We start from the raw sequence: 18205 nt of genomic DNA, 5'->3' as shown, positions 1-18205 counted from the left end.
GTTTAGGTAAAGCCCCTGGGCTTGGTTAAAACACAAATGAAAAGTACAACGTCGGACATGGGACTCAATCTCCAGTTGGCTGCATGAAACTCTGGTGTTTGTTGGAGCCATCCATTCACCCCAACCACCTCCTTCTTGCTAGTGTTTTTAACATTCTATAGTTGATAACCATACACCATCAACAGACATTAAATGTTAGCTTCCCAATCCATACTCTAGTCCAGTTGATGGTGGTAAAGCACAATTTTGATGTTTGCCAACTTCCATATAACAATGAAGACCACTGGGTTGCAAAACAAAAGACACTGCCATGTCACAATTTTACAGCTATTATTGTAACACCACTGTTTTACACTGTGGACCAACGTAGCTATTGAAGGTTTTCATTTGAGACTGGGCTGAGTATTATTACATTTGAAATTTTTAAAAAGTGAGCATACGTCATATCTCAAGCTAAGGGTTTTCCTGGCGGCTCATTGGCAGAAGTCCATACCACCTGGCACCTCATAAAAAAACACTTCAAGCCTGAATTGGGCTCTTAACCTTTGGGTCAGCCCCATTCTAGAATGCTTTGTGTCATCTGCCACTGTATCATGCTTTTCTCCTACAGGAACTGCAGTGGACTTGGTTCATGGGTTCCAGCTTGTAAAAACACTGCTCTCAGCATGTCACACTGAATATAAAACTAGTGAGCATGTGGTTCAGGTTTGCATATACTTAATACTGTACATGCCCACCTGATTGATTATAAGCGTGAAGCTAAAGACATTGGTGGCACATGTGTGCAGGAAAATACTGTATGTTATATGTATGGTATATGTACAGTATGTGAGCTGCAAAACGGTCTCAAGATAAATTTTAAAAAGAGAGAAAGAGAAGCTTAAGTGTATAGTTGAAAGTAATCAATGAATGACAGAGTACTGGCAATGTTTCCAAGTGCTGTGTGTGATGCTGACCCAATACATGAAGTAAATCCCAATTGTTCCTCAATCCTTGCTTAACCCAAAAGTTGTTGTGGATCCCAGAGTTCTTATTCCTGGCCTGAAGAGCAAGGATCAAGGAGTGATGAGGCTGCTGGAAGAGCTACTGTACTGTATGAGCCAGGAAACACAAGAGAATGTGTCATGAAAGTCTTAAAAGGAATAAAACGACCCTTTATCGGAAATCGCCTGGTGACTGGATGCTTCAGATGAATGGCTAGAGAAAAGAACGTCTCATGTCTGTAAAAATGTATTTCATCTCTCTGCACATTTTCTCCTTGAATCTTTAGTGAAAGTGGTTTTGTTTGCTGATGACACTACCATATGGGCATCGGGTGAAAACTTACAGCAACTCTCTGGACGGGTTTCACAGGAACTTGTGAAGATAAAGAAATGGTGTGATAGTAATATAGTATCTCTGAATTTGGATAAAACTAAATTTATGGTATTTGGGAATCGTAGACTAGATAATGAACTTCAATTGAAAATTGGGGGAGCTAATATAGAACAAGTATATGAAATTAAATTTCTAGGTGTCATAGTTGATGACAAATTCTCCTGGAAATCTCATATCAGATATGTTCAGAATAAAATAGCAAAAAATATATCGATATTGGCAAGGGTTAGATATATTTTGGATGGGAAAGCACTACGCATTTTGTATTCTTCATTGATTTTACCATACTTAGAGTATGGCGTTGAAAACTGGGGAAATACATACAAAAGCTCACTTCAACCATTGTATATATTACAAAAAAGAGCGATAAGAATTGTGCATAAGATGGGGTATAGGGATCACACCAATGTAGCTTTCATACAGTCTAAATTGTTAAAATGTTTTGATTTAGTGGGATATAAGACTGCTGTGTTTATGTATAAAGCCAGGAACAATTTATTACCTGGTGGAATTCAAAAACTATTTAATGAAAGGGAAGGGGGATACAATTTAAGGGGTCAGTTAAATTTAAAAATTCATGCTATACGTACAACCAAAAAAAGATTTTATATTTCTATAAGTGGGGTAAAACTATGGAATAATTTAAGTGTGGACATAAAAAATAGTAATAGAATCGACGAGTTTAAACATAAATATAAAGGTATGTGTCAATCAAGATATATGCAAGAACAGGCTCAATGATTAACTAGATGGAACATTGTGGGTGTGGTGTATGAATGTTAATACTCTGTAATAATTCTTTAGTATATTACTTGTGTGGTGTAGAAGAGAATTATCTATGTAGAGATACTGCTTGCAAACCAATGATGGTAAGATGATGTCATGGGGTAGGACTGGATAAGTCTGACTTCTTCCTACTCCATTCAAGCATGTTCTAGGTATAAGCTAATTGATATTGGATTAGCATTTGTTGGATATGTGTAAAATTATGTGTGTTGACGTATCAACTGTCTTTACATGCTTGAAAGAATAAATCAAATTAAATCAAATCAATCTTCTCCTCACATTTTACATGGGTGAGAAAGAGACACAAGGAAAATACACAAGTGAGGGAAACATGGATGCATTTAAAAAAAAACTGAGATTTGCCCAAAGTCATCTACTTGATGGTGTGTTGGTTAGGAACCTATCCTACAGGGGCCTGTTGGAGACATCTGGGTCCAATCTCACTGTCCAGACTCACAGACTCTCAGAGTTTGAGGTGCGTTTCTTTTTTTTTTTTAAGCTACCTAATTAAATCAAGAAACAACAACTCTCCTCCTACAATATCTGACATGTGATCAATAACTTTTGCCTCATCCTCAACTTGTATCTATTTTCTGATACCAGTCTCCAATTAAACTCATTCAGTCTCTAACAGAAACTAAATGCCAGACTAGATCATACATACACATCATCTTCATATTCATCTCACCAGCAGATGTCAGTGATCAATCCCCCCCACCCAGACTTTAACGATCAAAAAGCTGATTCAATAAGCATTACACTGTTACAGTTGCAGTACATAGTGCAAAGACTCCCAGAAGCCTGCTTCAAATTGTTACTGCTTTGTGAGACGGATGCATACTATATGTATAAATCTAACGGACATGTAAGTGGAGAAACAGGCCCCCCTAGAGATTTGATTTCACATGCATTAGAATCAGTATCTTAGAGGGAAAATTTGATTTGGTATCAATTGGATTTAATTACTCTGGAATAATGACTTTGGAAAACAAATTGACAAGCCCATCATGAATTTATGTCCCATGGAAAGGTGGCATCTGCACAGGCAATCTGGACACAATTTTAGCCAGGAGGCCACCAGTAATGTGACACAAAGCAGTACGGTGCATCTGCAGCAGCACATTTGCTACTTATCTGTGTAGGTTAATGGAGGGTTTTTAGTAGGAGGTCAGAGAAAAAGACATCCAAAGAGAGAAACAAAGAGAAGAGCAACAAGCAACAACTTCTGAGTGTGGTTACACACATTATACCCCATCCTTTCCCAGAAACACATCTCCACAAATCAAAGGCAACTATTTATCATTCAAGCTTTAAAAGTATGTGTGAGTCAATAAAGACTACAGAGATAAAAGAGATGCATACAGAGAGAGAGAGAGCAAAAGACAAAAGGAGCTACGGTACTTCATACCATAGAGAGGTGCAGAAAATGCCTTGAGCTCCTTGAATAGTTATGATTTCTTTTTCCACTTAATACATTTTTTCATGGCCATCTGCCTCTTTCAGTTTGACCGACTAGCTGTCATCAGTTTCTCTGCAAGTATGTTTACCTCTTTTACACCTTTGCAGAAGATACCTGATTATGTGATCAGGTTTTGTCCATTTTGTTGTGGCTCCAGACATGCTGACATATGCAGCCAAACACAGACCTGGCCAGCTGAAAGTTTTCCATCCCTCTGTCTGACCTTTGACCTCTCAGATAGACATTCTTAGAAGATAAATAACTGGCAAGAGCACAACTCAAAGTCATTTCTCTCTTTCTCTTTGCTCACACTCGTACAAAAGGAAACCTGAAAAACCGACACTTGATGCTGCTGTCCATCAAGAAGGACTCTGAGAAATCCAGATTTTCCATATTATTCCATAATCAGCCAATTTTGCAAGCAATGAAAGCTTTAAGTAACGAGGGGATGTCTAGAACAAGAGGTGAAGGCATTTCCTGAAATTTATCAATGATACTTCCTCTTAAGCAAATATTTCTCCTGTGACTGATGGAATGGCCCCCTCAAAGGAGGCACCATGAAAATTAGGGGTCTCAGATTTTGGGTGGCAAGAGGGATGAAATCATCTCAAAGTAGACCCAGATGGTTATCTTTCTCTCCCTCAGACCTCTCCTTTTTCGCCCTCAGTCCCACACTCATCACTCCATCAGGTCTACCACCCTCCCCCCGGTGATTACTTCGGTAAGGAATGAGCCAAACCAAACACAAGAAGACAGAGCTGCGGTCACAGAAATAAAGAACAGCTTCAAATTACAAAGCAAAACAGTACAAGTTTAAGCATCCTCAGGGCTCAATCTGCTTGTTTGTGGTGATGATTGTTCTTATCAACAATACACAGTTTTTATCAGTCATTGAAATGTAGATTATAATACAGAAATGAGCAACTGCCAAAAGAAAATGGCAGAGGTTAACACTGGAGGACAGAACTCATATGAAAAGGTCCAAATGCCAAAACACAGAGAGAAAAGAAACTAAAGAGGAGCTGTGTTGCCTGTGTGAATTAGAGCATAGTGAGAGAAACTAGCCAAATCATGAGATCAGAAGCTGGCTGGTAGTATGTTTTAACATCCACCCAGTGGGACACAGGCCTGAACTGATTCTGAGGACTATTGTCAATTTAATAAATCATAATGTAAAAGTGTTTTACATCATCAACCTATGCTGCTCTCTATGCAGTATTATGGCCAGCAGATTTTCTTCAGCCACAGAGTTTGTCGCTGTAATATTCTGGTTACCATGATCTGCCTTTGGGTCCCGGAGCAGAGGGCTGGAACATTTCAAGTAGTATTTCTAACTCCTCATCTCATCACTCAAAGGAAAAACCCAAGAGGAACACCGGAGGAAGGAGTGGCTGATGTGCCCTGTGTGAATTACAGAGCACAATGAGAGAATAACTCCATCATGGGATCAGGTGAGGTTATACGTTTAATGTTCACCCTAAGGGAATAGTCAAGCTGTAGACAAGGATAATAAGACAGTAGCAGGATGACCTGGTTTTGAAAATATAAGACTGATAAACACAGATATGAATACAAATGCAACCTGTGTGCATACACACAACCTTCTTCTGACTTCTACCCACTCTCTCCCACTATAGTGGAATATATACATTACATGCTAAATTCACTGTCCATCACAGACACTTGTCCATAACACCTGCACCTCTCTCGTTGTCTCTCCTTATCAGTGTCTTCCATTCATCTGCATTTAACCTCAAACATTCAGTCAGATCCTGTCTTGTCTCTGCAGCCCATGCCCTGCACTACCAAGTCTCTTTTTAATCACGTGTATTTAAAAAAATACTATACACTGGTCAGTCCAATAAAAAACTAAATTTAGTTTGCAATAGCTAGCTAACAACAATGGTAGAAGTACGGTACAATCATGTTTTCCCTGGAAACAAATGGCCTGAGTACCTACAAACATGAGACAAAACAATGTGGCTTTGGTAGATTATACTGACATCTGAGAAGATGTGCATTCTGTGCCACCTAACTGTATATTCATTTTTTAAAGACAGTAAACCAATAGACTAGAGTTAAAATCTGAAAATATAAAAGCAGAACAGACAATAGATCACAATTCCAATGTAAAAAGGCAAGTGTGTGTGTGAAGACAAAGATCACACACATTTGTAATCTTGCTTAATCAGCTGCTTTTTAAAGGCAATGCTTGACTTTGGATGCATATACTGGAATTACTCTTTCATAAGAATGCCAGGACAGGCTTTTGGAGCAGACCACAACATATTTTCAGAGCCAATAAGAATGCCCATGTATTGCATTTATTGTAAGTGGGCGTATTTACATTAGTATGTACTTGCTTTAGTTTCTTGAGCTGCAAACAGCTGAGTGGGCCTTTTACCAAAACACTGTGTAAGTGAGTGAAGAAAATAGTAATTCATCTGACCAAATCCAACATGGCATCTTCTGTCAGACATGTGAAAGTCACAGTTTGCATGTTGTGACCATAAGTATAGCTTATGTGGTTGTTGTTTCCAACCTGTGCTTTAATTCCAGATGAAGCTACTGTACCTAGATTTCTTGCTCAAGTTCAAATGTTCTGAAACAAGGGAAATTGTCTGAAAATGTCCTAAACCCTAAATCTAAAGCAGCCTGCCTAAAAAGCCACATTAAGACAAAATACATGACCACCAACATCATGGGAATAAAGCTCTACTGAGAATAAAATGAGAGAGAACATGATGCTTACAGAAGTTCAGCATTTTGCCCCTATGCACAGCAACTGTCTCTCAGCAAATGCAGGTTTTACTGTCTAGTAGCTGCAGAAAGCATTAAGGGAAAGCAAATGCCTAAAGTTTCATCAGGATTAGTAAGGTTAGTGGATTACATAGAGAAATACTGTACTGGAAATCTACATTTTGGAATGCTAAACTACTTTTTTGTAGCTGGAGGATTTTTACAAAGGGGTACTGGATGGGTGAAGAGCTGCAGATTATAGCAGTTTGTGTGAACTTAAAACCTGCAAGACACACAATCAAGGTAAGAAAGGTATTTTCCTCTGCTTGTTGTTCCAGTTCATGAGGACACTGTCAGAGATTTGAGTCATATGTGTCGGTTTTATTTTGAAAGAATCGTTAAGGTTGTTTTGTATGTCAGCTCTATAGGAATTTTCATGTCCTGTGGGAAACTATCAGAATATGTCTCAGAATTTTGGTAAAGATAAATGCTGCAGCATTTCTATAAATCATGCTGACACTGTAATTTAGAATGAGAGACAGATCTTTGAGAGGGAGGCCTCAGGCTTCAGGCTCTTTGGTTGTTATCAACTCGATCTGTACGTTGAGGAAATTGGGCATTAGAGAGGTTTAACACAGGCAAACTGTTGTCAGGTTCATATCAGCAGTTGTTTTTGCTCACTCTTTTCCCCACTGTCAATAATACAGAATAATGTGGTGACTTGTATCAGTTTCAAGGGCTTAAGGCATTTACATTTTTCTAACTAATGTTCTGCCAATAAGTGGAGGAACATGAGAGGCAGCAAGTTCTGGCACCCAGCCATTGCGCAACAAAATGAAAAAGGTTGAGAGCATAATACTTTTCTATAACTCCTAAATGTGCTGCTGTTGTTGTTACATCCAATTTTATTTCCACTTTGAAATTGGTGTCAGCTATTACATTAATTAACCTTGGCATCCATATTGGGAAATATATCTACCAATTTCTTTGTAAATGTGGGTGTTTTTTGACCTTGAACTTAAAGCAATCAGACTTTACATGGCATTTCTTATAGACTGTTGAGCCATTATGCATGTAAATGTACCCTCTGACAGTGTTTTCCTCTTTATGTTCCCCTTGTCTTTTATTCAGAAATCAATTTTCTTTCCTGCAAATTCACTATTCTTGGCATATAAACTGAGATCCAGCAATCTGATTTGAATTTCCAGCAGTCAGTGTCAGACACCTCATCTCACATCACAAGGTGTTTGACACCGTTAAGTGTCTCAACTGCTTTCTCTCTCACACACATACACACAAGAAATGAAAATGAAGGAAACTGTTTGTTTACAGCTGCTATGTGAAACTCAATTACACAGCCAATTGAGAATGTGGTTGTTTCTTAGATTTGTGTGATGTGCTACTGACCTAAATAAGACCGCTGTTCCCAGAAAGACAGACAAGAAAAACAACACGCACGCATGCACACAAACAAACATCTGGACCTCTGTTACTCTCATTCATATTTGCTGAGTGGTTTCCTGCTTGGTCCCCTGATGTTATTGCCCCCAGACCCCTCAGATGAAGTGAGGTAAGCTTTGGAGGCCCAGTATTATGCCATAAGGATTTACATCCATACATGCCTGCTCATGTGCACACATATACGCACACACATACTGATATACGCTTGTCATAACCTACACTGACAAACACCTGGTCCTGGTTACTGGACCCAGAGGGGGAGCTAAATACTGTGTGCATGCCTGCCTGTGTGTGTGTGTATAAGTGGGGTATATGGGGAATACTAGTCTGTAGGTTATTCAGTGCCGGGGGCTGTGCCGAGGTTCATTTTAACTTTTTTTTTTCTGCTCTCTGAGCCCTTGAAGAAGGGGTCTCACTTCACCAGCTCTCAAAATTTAAAGGAAGGTCACTGCTACTACAATATGTAGACCCAGTCCCCCAGAAAGGAAGAAAGAAGAGGAATTTCAGCCTTTTCTAATAGTAAGCAACTCTAGAATGTTGTGAATGTTTGATTATAAAAGAAGTGTTACTATTTTCATTAATAAGTTATAAAAAAAATGCTAATGCAAAACAGCATCATCTAAGCTTAGTTGTAGAAATCCAGGCTGTCTGAATGACATCTATCAAAGTTTGCAGCACATCAGCTATATGCCTATAATGTAGTAAAGTAAAACACACAGCTCCACCCATTATGTGTAATATCAAGAAAAACAGGTGACATGAAAAAATGTGAAATTAGTGATCACATTAATTATGCATAGCATTTTAAAACTTTTCAGACTTTGTTCATGTATTTATTTTTTATGTCTGCACTGTTGATTGCTCTCCTCTGGTTTCCATGATTTGAAACGAATTCAACAGCTATTTTAAATTTACAGTGTATTGAAGTTTGATTATAATTGTCTAGAGCTTAACATAATGTTCAGTGGCCTAGGCCATTGATAACCGGTAGAATATTGATCAATATGTGTTGTATTAGTGGAATGTATTGATTTTTACTGTAAGTGAGATACTGCTGGTTGAGTATAGGCCCACATGCATTTGTTTTCTCTTTGGGGAAACAGTACAGGTCCATTAACACCTCAAGCAAACACGGTGCAGCTCAGAATAATGTAGGAGAACCATCGCTGACATACAACTACGGGCTGTAAAATTTACGCACGGATCTATGTCTCAAATCAAACACGCAGCGGACTGTCAACAGCCAACAAACAAAGCCAGCAAAGCCTGTCAAACTTTCCGAGGTGATATTAAACAGGTTAACAGGTAAAAACAAACAATGGAGATGTAACAGTGCGTAATAAAACTCTGTGCCACCCGCCTTCACTTGAAATTTACTCACCTTAGGAAACTTTGTTTTCGTATTTCGTTGAGAGACGAAAGATTTGAACACTCAGGACTCCGGATACAGACCCAAGCTGATTTGCGTTCACGCCGGAATTGAAGCGTCTCTCTCTCTCTCTCTCTCTCTTGCTCGATGCTTATTTAAAACCTCTCTCCTCTCTAGAAGTCACTCAGCGATATGAGGGGTGATTAATGCCACGGGGAAGGACCGCATGAGCAGGGGAGCGGTGATTGGGTGACTTCTGCTCTGAACGTGATCCTGGCCATTTTTCTATTTGGTGCCCGCAAAATGATACACACCTAAAAAGACTAACTGCCTTGTCTCATCTCTAAAAAAATAATAAGCAGTGATTTTATAGCAATCACACTTCAAGAGTTATTTTGAAAATAGTCTACTACTCAAAGGGACATTTGCTGTCCACTGCACAGCACTTTTCTATATATACTACCCCAGTTGGTTTCTGTGTGTATAATATAATATGTGTGGACTTGACCCAAATAACCACTTTGCTGGTTTCAGAAATTCTGACATGGTGGAGATGTGCAGAGCTGCTTATTTAAAACTCTTCTATATTAGAAACCTGGTGCCAATTTTGCTCAATGAATGTTACTCATCTGGCACATTTGTCAAAGATTTTTTTTTTTGTTTTGGTTTTACTTCCACGTTGTGCAATCCACTGCACATCAACATTTGTGTTGTTGCAATCACACCCTTCACTCAGCCAGGTCATGGGGAGTGAGATCATGGTGTTCTGATCATAGAACAGCTAATGAATGCAACTAGAATGCATGGATGCTAGTGAATCACTGAGACCTGTTTCTGTATGTAACAGTATGTATTTGACAAATAAAGGCATTGTTCTCCAGTTTGTGGTTCATTATGCGTGGCTTTACAAGTACAGTAACTCATCAGCTGTTGCCTCATTGAAAAGCAAATTCAATGAGTTTTCCAAATGTTTGCACATAGCCTAAAAGGATTTTAATTAACAAAATATGTACAAACAATTATATATTGTATATAAGGGACAGCTATGCTGAAATGGGAAGGAGAAAGTCAAACAAACCATGGGCTGAAAAGGTTGAGATAGTCTGAGATGAGGTTTGTGTTGAAGGCCTTTTGGAAATGGGTGAACACTGTGATGAAAACATACTGAAAAGCATTTTTAAAAATTCTAATTGGCCACACTACCAGTTTGGACACACTTTCCGTGTCCTTCTCTTTCTCTCTCTCTCTTTTTCTCAAATTGCTTAATGTAAGATTTTGTTTCGAAACATTTTTGCCAGTATTACCAGTTTCACACAACAAGGAGACATACAATTTATTAAAAAAAAATACAAAAAAAGGATCAAATAATAGCTCAAAGGCAGCTGCTTCTCCCATTACCCCAGGAATTCAAGGCCAACAACTATCAGAAGCACATTGTAGATTTGTTGATGCATAGTTTGATATTTTTATGGCTGTGTATACATGAACAGTAAAGGTCATTATTATTAAAGGCTATTACATTTGATTAGAGCTACACAATAATTAATACTAACAGAAATAAACACCTATGTGTGTATGTTGATGCAGAAGAAACTCAGAATTAATCTCATGTTTCTGAAACAACAACTAAATTCAAAGTTTTCATGTTTCTGTTCTACTTTTGGATAGATGAGGAAGAAAAAAAACAACAAAACAAACAAATGAAAATCAATTATAACAGTGATCCTTTGCTATAGGCTATTTTACTGCTTGTATTAGGAATCATTAAAAAAAGACTTTTGCAGTTGGTCTTGGTCTCTGAACAAGAATAATTTTACTTTTGCATACATGGCAGCATGTCCTTTATTGTGACCTGCACAAGCATCTCTAGAGTTGAGCTGATGCCTTCTCACCTACCAAATAAAGAGGCAATGTATGGCTAAAAAGTGATTATGAGGAAAGTCCAAGATTCATATCTTCAGTGCGTGAGCATGTTTCTTGCAAAGAGGCTTGTCTTTCTTGGAGAAGAAGGTCTGGCCTTCCAGAGCGGTGTTACACACCTGAGGAAAAATACCAAAGATAAATACTCAGAAAAGCTGATAAAAAATGAAGGTAAGTAAATAAGTAAGTAAGCAAGTAAAGTTATGCTGAATATCTTTTAAAAAAATAATATTAATATAATTCATTATCTCCCTAGAAATAATGATAAAAATGCCAGAAACTAAATTTATCACATAATATTAATCACACATCATTGTACACAGCTATGGGTACAATATGAGCAATCAATTAACCATTACAAAAAGAAAATGAACATAACCTTGATGACTATTTTTGCGAAATAACATCCATCAAGTCCAGAAATGATGAATACCACATGTATCATTCACTGAAGTTGCGTTTTTGCAAAGCTGGTATACAAGTTGCTCAAAGGTGGAAATGGGATTATGAGTAAATGTGAAGTCAGGCATTATGTGTTAGCCCTGTGATGGACTGAGATTTATGTAATGTGTGTCTGTGAGCTTTACTTACAGCACAAACAAAGCAGGTGTCATGCCAGGTGTAACCAAGTGCCTCCAGGAACTTGTCTCCAGCCTCGATGGGAAACTCACAGCCATGGCAGCCAGTCCCAAACAAACTGTAGAAGTCTTTTAGAGACAAAAAAAAAAGAAAAGATGGATTACAGTAACAATCAAACGTCACTCAATCATCCAGTGCTAATTCATTCTTCATCACACACCTTGTTCACAGAATGGTTCTCCGTCCTCCAGGTGGAAGGTATTGTTTCTGATTGGCTGCTGACAGCGAGCGCACAGGAAGCAGTGAACATGCCATGTCTGTTTAAGAGCATTTATCACCTCCTAGGTGCAAACACAAACAATGTGGTTAGTTGGAGGCATCATACAGTTTGTTAAGAGCATTGGTCTGTGTGTGTCAGTCACAGTAACTGGAAAATGAGATCCCGAAGGTGGAGAGGATATAATGATTTTTGAAGGGATGCTGCCATGTTAACCTTGCTTATTCAGTCATTTGTAACACTGTTGTACATGTAATTTGTCAAAGGAAGTCCTTTGTCATTATTATTATCAAAAGGATGGCTGTGTCTGTTTAACATGTGTCAGGAATGCACAACCTTTCATACAGGCTGACTTTTTCTCTGTTCTGTGAGAACAAGACAGGATGGGGAAGCAGTGGGAAGTTGGTGGGCCATAGTAAAATGAAGGATTATTAGAGAGGGAGTGAGAAAACAGGTTAATAAGAAATCATAAGCTGGATGAAGATGTGTGCAAAATAGAGGGTTGGAAGGGATTGAGGCTAAATAGGTTAAAACATGTAAAGGGATGAATGTCAGAGCAGTTATGAAAGGAGAGATCTCAGCTTCCTTTTGACACTCTGGATTCAAGATACACCTGCAGCCTCTAAGCCTCTAAGCCTAAATCTCCTTATACCGAAACATGCTGCTGCTTTGCTACAGTTGTTAAGGAAAGTCAAGTATCTCACATTTTGAGGCTAATTTATATAAGTAAGGTCAAGGCCAGTTGTACAGTAAGTGAATGGGAATAATGGTAAATCTTCCAGCAAGCTACTGCAAAGTGTAGTTAAACTGCTGGTTTAATTATATGTACTTCACTTATCCCCAAAACTGTAAACAACACACATCCTACTGCTCCATTTCGCTCCACACTAACTTACCCCCAGTATCTTGGCCTGGCAGCGGCTGCATGTTGGAGCAAAAAACTCTTCGTAGCAATGTTCACAGTAGACACATCCCTTTTCCTCCACAAAGCCTATGTCTGCTAGGGATGTATGGCAGCGGGCACAGTTAAATTCCTCCTTATGCCACGATTTTCCCATTGCTACCAAAAAGGGTCCTCTGGAAAAAAAAGGACAACGTAAGTAGACACAAGCTGGGAGATAATGCTGGGGTTAGGGCAGTCAGCTACTGGACAAGGAAAGAGGTAGACAGCAGAAACAAAGAGGAAGACCATAGTCATAGTCACATCATCCTGTACAGTGAAGTCCCCAAAACACAAACTGTAGTTCTCATTGGCCCTCCTGGTGTGAAGCTGTCTGTGTTTAAAAATCAGGTTCCTAATCCTAAAGATTACCTATAGACAGGACACTGAAAAAGTTGACCCAATGTGAAAATCACAAGGGGGTATCGTTCTATTGTGCAACATCATTCTACAGTGTGGTCTTCTGCAGGTGCAACTTGATTCCCCCTATCCTTATCTACACTACAGTCAGGTCTTTATAGTCCTACAGTTTCATACATAGATTATGTACAGTACTGGAGATGGTTTCAAGTTAAATAATTTAAGTGCCTAACTGGGACACTGAATAATTAAGAAGTGGACAAATATGTCCTTTCCTATCCTTAATTTGCTTGAGTACAAAGTGTTGTCTGTGCAGCCAATTTGAAGAATTTACCCTTGTGTAAGCAGTACATGGGTATAATAAGATGGACCTAACATCTTGCATCTTGTGCACTGTTTTCTTTCACAGTTTTAACTATAAATGTCAGCCTCTTTCTTTCTTCATGACATGGCCCATAAATTCATATCTCTGTATTGCTGAGTGCTACAAAGAATTATACTTATTATACTACAATAGAAATTCATACAAACATCCTTTAGTTTAAAACTGACCTCATTAACCACAGTGTTTGACCCTCACCTGATGACCATGTTGCAGTGAGCGCACATGGGTGTACGCATCCCAGCAGGGATATGTTCTGCCATCTGGACCAGAGTGTCCTCATCTTTAGGGTGGGGCTGAGGTACAGGTCGGGCAGGGACAGGACCCCTCGGGACACTGGCACTGCCGTTACCCTTCATACCAAAAGATGGGGTGATCAAACCAGTCTGTGGACTATGACCTAGTAGGAGGTTGAAGTAAAACAAAAAGAAAGAAGGAGAAACAGATGGAAACTCAAAAAAGTGACTAGTTACAGCATCACAAAAATGTGTGCAACAGTTCTTTCCCTGGTGTGTAAAATATTTAACCTTTAGCCTCTTTGTCTAAACACCCAGTAGGTGTTATATATGCAGCTGGCTGACTCCTGTTGTCACAGTCATGGATTCACCACATCCATCTTCAGCAACACACAGAATATTTCACTCCACCTTCCTCACATTCTCTTGGCATATGTGCATGTATACACATGACCAAACACATACTACCACACACATAGACCACCAAGACATCCCTTCAGCTAAAACCCAGAACACCTGGCTAAACATGGAGCTTGGCCTTTGAGCTCCACACTGAAGGTGGCAATGTGTTTTCTGTGTGTGTATGGTGAGGTAAGGGCTACTTTGAGGCTTGGCTTTACCATTACATGTCATGTGTAAGTGTGTCTATTTGGGCAGGGAACAGGGCAGGGTTTACATCTGATTTTAGGGCTAGTAGGGGTTTCATTAAAACCCTCATCATAAAAATTAAACCATGATTGTCATAGTTTTAGAAGGAGGCTAAAACACAGCTTTTAGATACCAGAGATATGAATGCTTCCTCACTTATAGATTTCTTAACAAAAATTTCCTGAGAAGTGACAGTATTTTGTTATGTATGAGGAAGATTACACAGTTTGACATTTCAATCTACTGTCCTAGGAAAGCTGCCGTTTATCATGTCAGCATGCACTTCATACTGTTGTACAGTATGTTGAAGGTGCCTTCCAATTTGAACAGTGCCGTTGTTGTTTTAAAATGGGCGTTAGGAGCAAGCCAGTTTGCTCAAGGCCTGGGTTCTTTAACTTGAGCTGCAAATTTAAAATGGGTCAGTGACTTACTGGTGTTAGGACGCCATACGGCTAGCAGTATATTTTCCTGTGTAAATGAGCACATTTATGTTTTTTGTTGAGTGGCTCTTAACTCGCGGAGAGAAGTGGAGAAGAGGAGAGGATTTATGTTGTAGGGTAGAATCTGAATCTTGGGCTACCTTTATACAATATATACTGTATACAGTACAGAATATGTTCATATATCAATGTGCATCAGTGTTGGAATGAAACTAAGTATATTTACTCACTGTACTAAGTACAGTTTTTAGGTATTTGTACTTTACTTGAGTAAATCCATTTTCTGTTACTTTATACTTTTCTGAATTTACTAGATTTTTACTCCACTTTGTTGATTTGATACCTTTAGTTACTAGTTACAGGTTAGATTAATAAAACAAAATACAGGAGTACATCAAATTAGAATTTAATTAACAGGCACCTCCAACTTTATTAGCTGCTACATTAAAGTGATGAAGACAATAATGTATCAACAACTACATTTCAATAACATAATACACTTTAACATGAAATGTGCCATTCACATATGTATTACTGTGGTAGTTCAAGAATATTTTGATGCTAATACCTACACTGTGCTATTATAACTTCTAGTTAAGTTTTACTACTTTTACTTAAGTAAAAAATCCAAGAACGTCTTCCATCACTGAGCCACCATCATACTGCAGCTCTCTTGCTTGCCTTGAAAACATAAATCTTCGCTCCCAACAGGTCCCTTTGGTGAATATGATCTTTTTGACACAGTAGAACTGCTGCATGTGTGACTGAGTAAAGGCATCACAGGCAGAGCAGGGCCCTCTCACCTGCTTAATGGTCTTCCACAGAGGAAAAAGAAAGGAGTGACCTATAACATATGTCATGCTTCAACCAAGGAAAACATGCTTCTTTGCTCTTGCTAACTGGCTGTAACAACATTCAATCAAACAGAAGTAAATCAGTTTCACTCTATGCCAGGGAACCAAACGTTTTTTGTCAGAAGAAATAACACTTTTAACTGTAGGGGGAATATATTAATCAATCCAAATATACACACAAGAAGTTTTAGCTCAATTCCTAAAGGACATTTTATTTTTAGGATTCTATTTGTAGGTTCTACATTTTGCCTATGCATATATTCTCTGTGACTTATACAAAGAAAACAACTCAGGCACGTTAGTCTGAATATACAGTACTCCACTAGTTAATTTAGTAAAACCACCAAATGCCTACAGTAAAAACAGCTCACACAGAGCCATACAGATATACTTTTGTTGGATTTGGCAGCATGCTTAGTGCACTATTCCACAGACCTCATGTATCCACTGGCTCAGTGAACAATTAAATGCATTTTAGTCACAGTAGTATGTATAAGTACTGTATTCTTTAATATGTGCTCACAGCACTGAAATATTACTTTAGTCCGTTCAAAGGAGACATCATTGGTGGCTTGGTCCCAGCTCCATAAATCATAAAGTATACAGGGTGGTAAAATGACACCAGGTAATAATTATAACTAGTGGTCATTGCGAACATGTGATTGTGTGAATAAGTGAATGACAACGTATGTAAGATGTATTGCTATCACAAGTGAACAACAGGGACCACACACAGTGTTTACCTTTGGCTGCTGCGGGTCCTTTGATCATAGTCTTGACAACTGCAGACTCATGGCTATTGAGTTCAGCCTCTTCACTTTCCTCACTGTTACAGAGAAACATAATGGAAACACAAAACATATGTAAATCACTTAATGTATAATTGTACTTCTGGTCCCAAACAGTGGCTGCAGATCACTAATGGCTGCATTCTGTGAGGACAGATGGTGCATCCTGATGCATGCCAACATTGTCTGATCACATTCATATCTATAGAGATACACCGAGGACTATTTTATTTATCTTACTTGAAAATAATTATTTTAAATGATCACAGATATTTAATAATTCAAATAACTTCACAATAAATGAATCAGAATGAATTCTATAAGATCAGTTGTGGATTTAAGGCTTTATTTTAAGTTTGTGTGGTTGTTAAAATACATTTGGGTACCTGTTCTCATTCCCAGACTACATGCTTGTCAGGAAAAGTGCAAATGCACCTGCAAATGCGATAAGAGTTGGTCCAAGCAGGCCTTATCACTTTTGCTATTTCGGGTCAAAATGAGGACCAAAATTGCACTCCGCTGCCTATCAGCATAAACTCAGCCTCAACTGCAGCTCTCCTCCCATCTCGGCATAAGCACATTCATTCATGGCAGAAAAATGCCAATGCACAAAAAATAGAAGACACGTGTCTGAGGAAAGTTATATAACAACTGCAACTGACATGATGCAGAAGTTGCACTGGCAGGAAAATGGAGCCCAAAATTTCTACTGGCATCGGTCAGAGTGATGGGTCACTGAATAGCAAAAATGTGGCTGATTCTGTGTGTGTATGTACTGCATAGTGTGTGTGTTTGTTTCTTGGTTATTAACAAATATGTCATCCCCAGTAAAATGTCTTTGAAAGCCAGCTCCTCTCATAGCCACTTGAAAAAAACTACAAGAAGAATGATGGGAAATAAAATCACTAACACAGTCTAATTTTCCAAGTTCCTGTCAAAATGTACTATGACAGACTCCAGACCACCTACCTGCTGACAGAGCAGAGACAAATATAGTACCAACCAAAACCTAGAATACACTTACAGCCAAAACAGTACAGTACTTCATACTGCACTTCCTACTTGTGTGTACAGTATGCACAAAAATGTTGTCTGTGTGCCACTTTCACAGCAGAACAAAGTCCAGGCCACCGGCCTGATGATGGATAGGCGACAAGTAGGTCTGCACAGCACTAAATATACAAGCACACCCATTTAAAACTCATTTCAGAATATCAGTACAAATGACTCAGTAGAGAGGAACTGACTACAGTGGAGTGGAATATAGTGTAATGAACAAAATTTCCCAGTCCAGATGTACTGTAGACAGATGCCAGACTACCAGTAATAATGATAGAGGGGAGACAGTCTTGTCACAGTATTGTTTAGTAAAGTACCAGGTTCATTTGCTCCATATTTGCTTTATGTTTTTAAAGCCTTGCACGGCCTTGCCCCTCCGTACCTATCCGACCTCTTGGCTAGATATGTCCCTCGCAGAACCCTGCGATCATCGGGTCGCCTTGCTCTTGTCGTTCCCCCTGCACACTGCAAAAAGTGGGGAGGTCGTTGCTTTGCTGTGCATGGGCCTAGGCTGTGGAATTCCCTGTCTTT

At 38.8% G+C, this 18205-nt stretch overlaps 2 protein-coding genes across 5 annotated transcripts in view; both read right to left on the bottom strand.

Annotated features, from left to right (window-relative positions):
- bmpr1ba (bone morphogenetic protein receptor, type IBa) overlaps positions 1 to 9323 on the bottom strand; it is a 60736-nt gene extending 51413 nt beyond the window's left edge. For 2 of the 3 annotated variants that reach the window (XM_020602559.1, XM_020602557.1), the window contains exon 1: positions 9204 to 9323. The gene's annotated coding sequence lies outside the window, so the exon portion shown is untranslated. Of the gene's footprint in view, positions 1 to 4897; positions 5024 to 9203 lie in introns of all 3 variants that reach the window. The other variant, XM_020602558.1, reaches the window with a different exon arrangement.
- Positions 9324 to 10620: 1297 nt separating this feature from the next.
- Positions 10621 to 18205, bottom strand: part of pdlim5a (PDZ and LIM domain 5a) — a 48478-nt gene continuing 40893 nt past the window's right edge. For both annotated transcript variants that reach the window (XM_020602526.1, XM_020602527.1), the window contains 6 exons: positions 16571 to 16653; positions 13848 to 14049; positions 12864 to 13044; positions 11911 to 12031; positions 11703 to 11818; positions 10621 to 11230 (listed from right to left, as the gene is read on the bottom strand). In XM_020602526.1, coding sequence (XP_020458182.1) covers positions 11141 to 11230; positions 11703 to 11818; positions 11911 to 12031; positions 12864 to 13044; positions 13848 to 14049; positions 16571 to 16653 — 793 coding nt within the window. In that variant the 3' untranslated portion in view covers positions 10621 to 11140. The remainder of the gene's footprint in view (positions 11231 to 11702; positions 11819 to 11910; positions 12032 to 12863; positions 13045 to 13847; positions 14050 to 16570; positions 16654 to 18205) is intronic.

The sequence above is a fragment of the Monopterus albus genome, unplaced genomic scaffold (assembly GCF_001952655.1).
Source record: "Monopterus albus unplaced genomic scaffold, M_albus_1.0 scaffold56.1, whole genome shotgun sequence".
In the NCBI taxonomy this organism is placed as follows: Eukaryota; Metazoa; Chordata; class Actinopteri; order Synbranchiformes; family Synbranchidae; genus Monopterus; species Monopterus albus.
This window is presented reverse-complemented; position numbering and strand designations above follow the sequence as displayed.